Source organism: Tupaia chinensis, unplaced genomic scaffold (genome assembly GCF_000334495.1).
Source record: "Tupaia chinensis unplaced genomic scaffold, TupChi_1.0 Scaffold000368_1, whole genome shotgun sequence".
NCBI lineage: Eukaryota > Metazoa > Chordata > Mammalia > Scandentia > Tupaiidae > Tupaia > Tupaia belangeri.
In genome coordinates, this window is record NW_006159865.1 from 1,251,421 (window position 1) to 1,261,873 (window position 10,453).

General features: G+C 42.6%; 1 protein-coding gene across 5 annotated transcripts in view; it reads left to right on the forward strand.

The window, feature by feature from the left end:
* The window catches only part of NEK10 (NIMA related kinase 10), a 225,545-nt gene that overhangs the window by 131,798 nt on the left and 83,294 nt on the right, over window positions 1-10,453 (forward strand). For all 5 annotated transcript variants that reach the window (XM_006153310.3, XM_006153312.3, XM_006153311.3 and 2 more), the window contains 2 exons: window positions 2,684-2,813; window positions 4,362-4,432. In XM_006153310.3, the coding sequence (XP_006153372.1) occupies window positions 2,684-2,813; window positions 4,362-4,432 (201 nt within the window). The remainder of the gene's footprint in view (window positions 1-2,683; window positions 2,814-4,361; window positions 4,433-10,453) is intronic.

A 10,453-nucleotide genomic window follows, 5' to 3' on the forward strand; every position in this document is an offset into this window, starting at 1 on the left:
CATTTTCTTTGATGCTGTCTCCAAACACCCCTTTCGAGATGCTACATCATTGTCAGTGAAGATACTTTTTCAATTTCTCTCCAAGTTTAATTTCTCTTCCAATTTTACATATCCTTTAACTGATTAATGAATCTGCCTCAGCCCTAGGATTTCTTACCACTCATTGGTGGTGAATATAAGCTGGTTTTTAAGAGCTCCCATCGAATATTGCAATTTTATATTTGGTGGAAACACACAGCCTTTGGAAGGCTCAATTTAACTGAAGTCCCCGGTGTGATAATGGTGGACACACCAGGAATTAGGGACAAACCTGATGCGGCAGATGCCATGTGGATGTTGAACCTTGATATTAGAAAGGTTCATGGGATGAAACATAGTTAGCCTTGAGTCTTTCAGACTAAGAAATATCTCAGGTGGCACGCATATATATTTAAATCCGAAGGATCGCCTGAAGTGACTAGGTTTGAAGTACAGATAGCGGCAGAGGTAGAAGTAGAAAAATGAAGAGAATCTTTGCTTCAAGAGGTAATGTGGGGACAAAGACAGTCATGGGTCCCCCAGGAATTATGAAAAACACACAGGTTTAAGGTATCTCCTCAGGAGCTGACTATCTCCCTACTGCAGCAGCTCAGTGCTGTGTCCTGTAAGGATGCCCAGCCTTTTAAATTCAAGGGTTGTTGACATCAAATGGATGCTCAGCTCTTATTTATAAAATAGGCGAATCATACAGAGAGTCCAATGCTTTAACCTGAGAATCAGTGATTGCCAACAGGGCGAGGCATCCCTGTGTCTGCCTGAGGGGCATGAAGCATAGAGATTAGGTCTGAGACTTACCTGCATACATGTAGCTTTAATTGAAGCCTTGTGTGTGAATGGAATTATTTGAAGAGACTGAAGTCTACTACAGACTGAATGGTTGTGTTCTCCCCCATTCATACATTGAAATACTAAATCCCTCAATGTGATATTAAGAAGTGTGGCCTATGGTAGATGATTAGGTCGTGAGGGTAGAACCCACATGAATTGGATTAGTGCCCTTATAAATGTGACCCAGACAACTCCTTCACCTCTTCTTCCGTGTGTGGACACAGCCAGAAGATAGCTGTCTATAAACTAGGAAATAGGCCCACTAGATTCTGAATTGGCTGGAATCTTGGTCTTGGACTTCCCAGATTCCAGAACTGTGAGAGAGAGGTTTTTATTGTTAATAAGCCACCCACTCTATGGTATTTTGTTATAACTGCTTGAATGAACTGAGACAAAAGTCAGTCAACAGTGTCAAAAATGTAGGGAAGTCTTCTTAAGCAAGAGAGGTGATTGGTAATCCATTGGTGTTCCAAGGAGGAGCCCCTTCAATGGCATGATTGGAATAGAAGGTGGAATGCGGTAATACTGAAGAGTAGATGGTAGAGAGGCAATGAAGAGGAAAAATAGGATTCACTCTTTCTTTTCTTTTTCATAGGAATCACTCTTTTCTTCTTTCTCCTTTCTTCTTTCTCCTTTCTTCTTTCTTCTTTCTCCTTTCTCCTTTCTCCTTTCTTCTTTCTTCTTCTTTCTTCTTTCTTCTTTCTTCTTTCTTCTTTCTTCTTTCTTCTTTCTTCTTTCTTCTTTCTTCTTTCTTCTTTCTTCTTTCTTCTTCTTTTTGGCTGTAAGGTTCATACACTCACCAGAGAGAGGCAGACTCAGAGAGAGTCAAACATCATCCCCCAAGAGGGATGGCCACACCACAATCTCAAATATCAAACTACTTAATTGAGGTGCATGTATATATTGAATACTTTGAGTATTCCTTTGACTTTCATTCTACAAATATTATAGAGGAAATGTCTAGTCTAGACTATCCAAGGGAACTATATTACCTTCCAAATAAATAAAGTAAAATAAAATTAAAAAATGACCAATCCATAAATCCTCACAGATTAGCTTCCTTTAAAAAGTTGTTTAAATTACATGACAATCTCAGAAGAAGTGAACATGTCATTTCTTGTGATATATTTAAATATGACTCTATTTGCTTTATGTACTAGAGTAGGCTAGCAGAGGTGAGGGGGTACAATATTCTAGTCAGCATTCCCATAATAATGTATTCAACAATAAGCATTTGTTCTTGGGACCCAGGCTGTAGAGGTAGAAGCTACCTGGGACATATTCTTTTAGTAGTAGACAGAAGGTCCTAGAAAACAGTGGAAGCACTGAATACCTGTTAGGACTGAGGCTCTGACACTGTCACATCCGTATTCCATTGACTAAAGCAAGAAGGCACAGTCAAAACCAAAGGCAGGAGTGGATAATGAACACTGCCCAGAAAGCCGGGGTGGAGCGGGGTATGTAGATAATCTCTAAAGTAGTAATGGACTGGGGCCAGCCATCTACCACAGAGGGATCGCTGTTTCTGGAAATGAGCACATCCGTGGACACACTCTAGGTGATGGTTATATGGTTTACTGATCTGTAGCACTTACATTGGAATGGCTTGATTGTGCTTCCTGATTCATCTTGAGACCAGGAGATTTCAAAGATACTTTTTAATGTGTTTACTTGAAATAGTGAGTAGGAGTTTCAAGTGTTTTGAGTACTTTTAGTTTTTTAATATCTCTGACTATAGCTTAAAAATTGGATCTGCTTTCTGTGCCAAATAATTCCCTCTTCCTCAATCTCCATTAACGTCCTTGGTTTAACTCAGCCCTGAGGTGCTGAAGAGTGAGCCGTATGGGGAGAAGGCTGACGTCTGGGCTGCAGGATGCATCCTTTACCAGATGGCGACTCTGAGTCCTCCCTTCTACAGCACCAACATGCTTTCCCTGGCTACTAAAGTAAGCAGTGTTAGGAGATAATAAGATCATTTTTTTCTTTAAAAAAAGCACACACATGCACACACACACACACACACACAGAGGGAAAGTGAGAAAGCAAGCCGCCAAGTCTGGGACTCAAACTGTGGTCAGCCATGTGGGAGTGTCCAGTGCCTTAACCACCATGCCACCTGCTGGTACCCAAGATCTTTTTTTTTATTACTTAAATTTTTTTTTTTTTTTGCCAGAGGGCATGTGTGCTCACCAGAGAGAGATAGAGTCACACACACAGAGAGAGAGAGAGAGAGAGAGAGACAGAGGGAGAGGGGGAGGGAGAAAGCACTCCCCAATGGGGCATGGTCACACCATAATCCCTTCTCCTTCATTTCTCCATCCCGTTGGGATTAAGGCATGCACAAATGCACACCTAGCATGTTTTTCAAGCCACTGGGGCTGGGACTTGAACTGTGTGGTTGGCCATGTGGCATCCAGCTCCCTTAACCACCAGGCCATGGGACCAGCCTGACAAAAAGTCTTGTGTTACTAAAAACACTATTCCCTTTTTTCTAAAGTAGAGACTTTATGATTTTTATACAACTGTTGATTAAAAGCATGCATTGTTTTATAAACTGCATGATCCAGTTCATTTCCCCCCATTTCTTCTAAATACATATCACGAGTGATGGCATCTTTCTCTTAAAATTGTGTTCATTTATCATAAGAAACTATAGAACTTTTTTTCTATAGGGCAGTGTATGCTTGCCAGAAAGAAACAGAGAGACAAGACAGAGGGAACATGAGAAATCAGCCCCTAGTGGGGATGGCCATGCCTCAATCCCTTCTCCTCCATTCTCTTCTTAGGACCTTGGGCACGCACGCACATACTCACAGAGAGATCTCCAAGTAACCAAGTCTGAGCCTCAAACCGCCACATGAGACATGTGGTACCCAGCCACCTTCACCTCCACGCCACCTTCTGGCCTGTCATCTTTTATTTTTATTTTTTTATTTTTTTATTTTTTGGAGAGATTTTCACTGTAGGGCGCGTGCGCTCGCCAGACAGACAGAGAGAGACATAGAGACAGAAAGCGAGAAATCACCCCCCAGGGGGGATGGTCACGCCACAATCCCTTCTCCTCCATTCTCCTCTCAGGATCTTGGGCACGCACGCACACGAGCCCGGCGTGAGTTTTAAGCCACCGGGTCCGGGACACGAACCGCGGTTGACTACATGGGAGTCCAGCGACATAGCCATTACGCTAACTGCTGGTTCCCCGTCATCTTTTATTTTTAATTGTAGTTTGGACTACCCACAATCCAGCATATTTTATTATTTCACACATCATTTATTTTATGAATTTGTGGTTAACTTTAAGCTTGGAGAATGCGTTTCCCTGTGTAAGAACTGTTTAATTGATGCTAATATTTTATTTGGTTGAGTTGCTTTTATTTCTACTTACAATTTGTGCATGAGGTTGTTTGGCTTAATTAGTAAAGCCCATGTTGTGTGACTGCTCAAAGGCAGAAATGGTCCTGAACCTCCATCACGCTAGTCTGTTTGTTTTGCAGATAGTGGAGGCGGTATATGAACCAGTGCCAGAAGGCATCTACTCTGAAAAAGTGACAGATACCATCAGCAGGTAATTCATCTTACAACTTGGGAAATACAAGGACATCAAGAAATACCTCATATTGGGACCAGCAGATGGTGTAATGGTTACATTGCTGGACTCCCACATGGTCGACTCAGGTGTGAGTTCCAGACCCTGTGGCTTGAAACTCATGCCGGATGCATGTGTGTGCATGACCAAAGTCCCAAGAGGAGAATGGAGGAGAAGGAATTGCTGCATGGCTATCCCCGGGGTGGGGGGGGGGGGTGATTTCTTGCTTTTTTTCTCTCTCTCTTTCTGGCGAGTGCACATGCCCTATAGCAAAAATCTCTCTCTCTCTCAAAAAAAGAAATACCTCAAATGTACAAAAATATACTATTTACAAGTAAATATTCATGAAGAGGAGGGGGTCTCCAAATAATGTAAACATAGAAAAATGTGCATCGTCAGTAATAGTGACCCTTGGGAAGCCACTGAAGTGTCAGATATGAAGTAGTACATTCACTTGAAATATTTCCCAACCAAAGCTTTGTGTTAATGTGCAAAGTGTGTGATTTGAAGATGAATTCCACAGAGGATAGAAAGGTGTTTGTAACTCCGACGAAAACCAGACACGTATGCACTGATCTGGAAAAGGCAGGGCAAGAGTTCATGAAACTGTGAAAGACCATGTTAGCTGATAAAATTGTAGATACTTTTTCATTTCTGTTTTTAAATTGATAATGTATTTTTTTTAATAGTTTTTCAAAGAAAATCAGATGATCCAGCTGCAATTTAGTAGGAATTTAATGAAAGTCATTAACTGGATGTACTCTTGCCTATCTTTTCTGTCCCTGCAGGCTTGTCCCTGTCCCTGATTGTTCCCTCTCCCTCTTCCTATTTTCCCTCTGCTCCCTGTTTTGGAGTCACACAAAGCTCCCTGCTAGTCTTGGAATATACCATCCTTTTAGACCTTTTCCCTTGCTGCTCCTTTTTTTTTTTTTTTTTTTTTTTTTTTTAAAGGTCACGGTCACTCCCCCAAAAACCAGACACGTATGCACTGATCTGGAAAAGGCAGGGCAAGAGTTCATGAAACTGTGAAAGACCATGTTAGCTGATAAAATTGTAGATACTTTTTCATTTCTGTTTTTAAATTGATAATGTATTTTTTTTAATAGTTTTTCAAAGAAAATCAGATGATCCAGCTGCAATTTAGTAGGAATTTAATGAAAGTCATTAACTGGATGTACTCTTGCCTATCTTTTCTGTCCCTGCAGGCTTGTCCCTGTCCCTGATTGTTCCCTCTCCCTCTTCCTATTTTCCCTCTGCTCCCTGTTTTGGAGTCACACAAAGCTCCCTGCTAGTCTTGGAATATACCATCCTTTTAGACCTTTTCCCTTGCTGCTCCTTTTTTTTTTTTTTTTTTTTTTTTTTTTTTTTTTTTTTTTGCTACAGGTCACGTGCACTCGCCAGAAAGAGAGAGTCAGAGAGACAGAAAGCAAGAAATCACCTCCCAGGAGGAATGGCCTTGCTGCAATCCCTTCTCCTCCATTCTCCTCTCGGGATCTTAGGCACGCACGCACACGTGCCCGGCGTGAGTTTAAGCCACCGGGTCCAGGACTTGAACCACGGTCGACTACATGGGAGTTTAGCAACATAGCCATTACACTAACTGCTGTTCTTGCTGCTCCTTCTTTCTGCAATTCTTTTCCCTCGGGTAGATGTGTTGCTCAGGCCCTTATTTCCTTGGGGTCTCTGCTGCAATGTCCCCTTATTAAAGAGCCCTCTCCGAAGACTCCACGACCACTTGGCCCTCTCTAACCCTCTTGCCTATTTTATAAAGCTTGCAACACCCATGATCTCAGACATGTGACACCTACGTTGCACACTTTTTGCTTTCTGTCTGTCTCATCCTCTCTAGAATGTAAACTCAAGAGCAAGAACGTTGCCAGTTTCATTCCCAGGTGTCTGGTGCTCAGAGCAATGCCTGACATGGAGTAGATCCTTAGTAAATATTAGTTGTATGAGGCCCGCCTGTGATGGTTCACTGCTTAGACAGTGTGTTCCTCAGGCTGACGCCACAAAGGAGGTCTGGTTTCAGTCTGGTCCAACCTACAGACCAGCTGCCTTGGTGTCTGTAATCCCAGCAATTTGGAGAGACATAGGGAGATTGCAATACAGCAAGACCCTGCCAAGAAAGAAAGCAAGAGAGAGAGAGAGAGAGAGAGAGAGGAGGGAGGTAGGGAGGAAGAAAGAAAGAAAAAGAGAGAGAGAAAGGAAAGAAGAGAAGAGAAGTGAAAAGGAAGAAGGAAAGAAGGAAGGAAGAAAGGAAGACAGAAAGAAAAAAGAAAGAAAGGAAGGAAGAGAGAGAGAAAGAAAGGTAGAAAGATTACAAAGATAAATTCCTCTTCTTTATCTGGCTGGTTGTTTCTTTATACCATCTTACACTGTTAAGTTAACCCAAGATTATTTCTCTACCCCATTGAAATGAACCAAATCCTCAGTATTTTAGACTGTAGAAATCCTAGAGGTAATCTTGGGTAGGATTTTTTTTTCTTCCTGTTTCCTAAGTCTTTCTCTCTCTCTCTCTCTCTCTCTTAAAATTTTTTAAGAATCATTTTTTTTAGGGACTAGCAGTTAGCATAATGGTTATGTCACTGGACTCCCATGTAGCCGACTGCAGTTCGAGTCCTGGACCTGGTGGCTTAAACTCACACTGGGCGCATGTGCGTGCGTGCCCAAGATCCCGAGATGAGAATGGAGGAGAAGGGATTGCGGCGTGACCATCCCCCCTCTAGGGGGTGATTTCTCGCTTTCTGTCTCTCTGTCTCTCTCTCTCTTTCTAGCAAGCAAACGCGCCCTATAGCAAAAATCTCTAAAAAAAAAAAAAAATGTTATTTAACTTTATTTATTTATTTTAATTTGACCAGAGACTGGGGGCAGGGGGGGTAGGGGAGAAAGAGAAAGTGAAAGTGAAAATGAGAAAGCAAGCCACAAGGTCTGGGACTCAAACCATGGTCAGTCATGTGGGAGTCCAGAACCCTTAACCACCACATCACCTGTTTGCCCTCTCCCAGATCTCTTACTACTAGGTTTGGAATGTCTCCTAGGAATTAGCTCCACGTCTGATGAGATGTAATGGAAGTTATTACTAAGGCTTTCCCCTTTGGTTTTAGTTTCTTCTCCCAGCTTTTTCTTGTGTGTGTGTGTGTGTGTTTATAGTTAATCCTCACGAGTATGTAGGATTGTATTTTGAATGTCCCTTGTCTGGCACAATACTGACTTACATTCTAAAGGGTCTCTGGAACTTGAGATAAGGCTATCTGGAGCCAAGTCCTGTGAAGAGCAGACTCTGGACAAGTGATCTGACCGTTCTTTCTAGTCTCTGTTTCTTTATCTAGTGAAATATGGACTATAATAGTACCGACCTCAGCAGGCTGAGGAGACGATTACACAAAGTAACAAATGCAAATCCCATAGCACAGGGCTTCCAAACGGCAAATACTTGAGCATTTTGGTAATTATCACTGTTAATGTTACGGGAAATGAGCTGAAACCTCTCTCAGAATGATCTGCATTTCGAAAGTACTGTATCATGCCTTGTTGCTAATGAAGCCAGACAAATGTATTTAAACTATTCATCTCCATGATTCATTCCTTCTCTCTCTGCTATTTGTTTTCTGGAAAGTAACTTAAAAATGGAAGAAGTCTTGGGACCTGCAGATGGCGTAGCAGTTAGGTCACTGGACTCCCACATGGCCGACTGTGTTTGGAGTCCCGGACCCAGTGGCTTCAAAATCACACTGGGTGCGTGTGCATGCATGCCCAAGATCTCAGGAGGAGAAGCAACTGTGGCATGGCCGTCCCTCAACTCCTGGGAGATGATTTCTCACTTTCCTTCTCACTGTGTCCGTTCCTCTCTCTCTAGCGAGGACACGTCCTAAGGCAAAATCCTCTCAATAAAAGAAAGGGAGAAGTCTCAAGAAATGTCAAGACAAAAGTATCATATTTTCTCATTTAATTTCCCCTTTCCTTTTCTTTTCTTTCTTTTTTCTTTTTGTGAGGTTTTTGCTATAGGGCAGGAGTGCGCACTAGAAAGACAGAGACAGAGAGACAGAAAGTGAGAAATCACCCCCCCCCTCGCCCCAGGTGGGATGGCCACACCACAATCCCTTCTCCTCCATCCTCTGAGGATTTTGGGCATGCACGCACGTGTCCGGAGTGGTTTAAGTCACCACGTTCGGGACTCGAACTGCGGTCGACTACATGAGAGTTTAGTGACATAGCCATTATGCCAACTGCTGGTCCCAATTTCTCCTTTTCATAGTTATTTGACTATCACAAAAGGCAAGGGAGGAGTAATGCAGAGAAAAAAGCACAGAGCTATTGCCCCGATTTTGTGAGGCTGAGCAAACAGCCTGGCTACTGGTACCCATGCTTCTCGGAGCTGATAAGTTAGCAGGGAAGTCAGAGCGTAGCAGTGTGAATATTTAGAGCAGCACCAGGTTCTGGGCTCAACTAGCTTCAAATCCCTTTTCTTGCACTCGGTTTAGCTTGCCTGAGCCTCAGTTTTCCTAGCTGTGATGTGTCGACAGTAGTAGTGACTAACTCATGGGCTTGTTCTGAAGCCAAAATAACAAAATGTTTCGGACACACTTGGCATGTGGTACGCCCTCAATGAAATTAGCTGTTGTAGCTGATAATGATATTTGTCATTACTAGAACTAAGTATATAAAATAAATTATGACTAATGTGATGAAGGGCTGTAAAGGGGCAATGAGAGATCTCAGAAGGACTTGACCTACTGTAGGAGTTGGGTGAAGTTTCTCTGAAGAAAGGGCAGGTAGTCTGAGACCCAAACAATGAATGATTATCAAACAAGATTGGAGAAAGCTTTTCACAGACCAGCCTTTGGGAAGGCTTTGCTGAAGGAAAGAGCTTGATAACTAGAAGACTGGAAAGCAGGTGAAGTAAGGGAGAGAAGAACCGCGAAGGATTTGGGACTGGGGAGCATGGCAGAGGCCGGACCACCTAGGTCCTTCAGGCTACCTCTAAGGTTCTGAGTTTTTATCTTGAGTACTGAGGAGAGGCCTGAAGGGTTATCGGAAGGCTGGAACATAGTGAAAATTTTTTAGCAAATATTGTGCTAAGTGCTCTCTGGGGAGCAGACTGAAGGGGATTGAAAGTGGGATGAAGAAGCTCTTGCACCTATCCCCTGAGATGATGGTGAGGTGGATGGAGTGGTGGAGGTGGAGGCAAAGAGCTTATTCTGCTGTTGGTTGCAAGCTGAGTCAACACGTTTGAGGGTACAATCATAATAGGATTCAAAAATACTGAGAAAATGGAACATTAGAAGCACAAAACTAACTGGATTTATTCGGTGAAATAGGATGGAAGTTATGAGGGACTAAGGTCAGCTTACCATGAGGGAGTTTATGTCAGCTAAGAGATAACCACAAAGGAGGGGGTAGCTTCCTGGGTCGTACTGTATCCAGAATGTTTCAGAGGATGAGGGATCACCTATTAGATGGGGAACTTCAGATTAGATGTTTCTGAGGGCACTATTAATTCAAAATTCTAAAATGTCATAATAAATTAAAACTATCATTTAATAAATTGACTACAAATTAAGATTGTAACGTGCATTTGGTAACAGATGTCATTTTTATTTCAAATGATTGGACTCCTCACTGTCTAGGTTCACATTTTTAGAAAGGATTCTTTTTTTCTTTCTTTCTTTTCTTTCTTTCTTTCTTTCTTTTTCTTTCTTTTTTGGCTGTAGGGCATGTGTGCTCACAAGAAAGGGGGTGGGGAAGGGAAAATGAGAAATCACACCCTCCCCCCCAGGGGTATGGCCATGCCACAATCCCTTCTTTTTTCTTTTTTTGAGAGGTTTTTGCTATAGGACACATGGGCTTGCCATAGAGAGAGACAAGAAGTGAGAAATCACCCCCCAGGGGATGGTCATGTCACAATCCCTTCTCCTCTATTCTCCCCTTGGGATCTTGGGCATGTATGCACACACGCCCGGCATGAGTTTAAGCCACCAGGTTCAGGACTTGAACCACGGT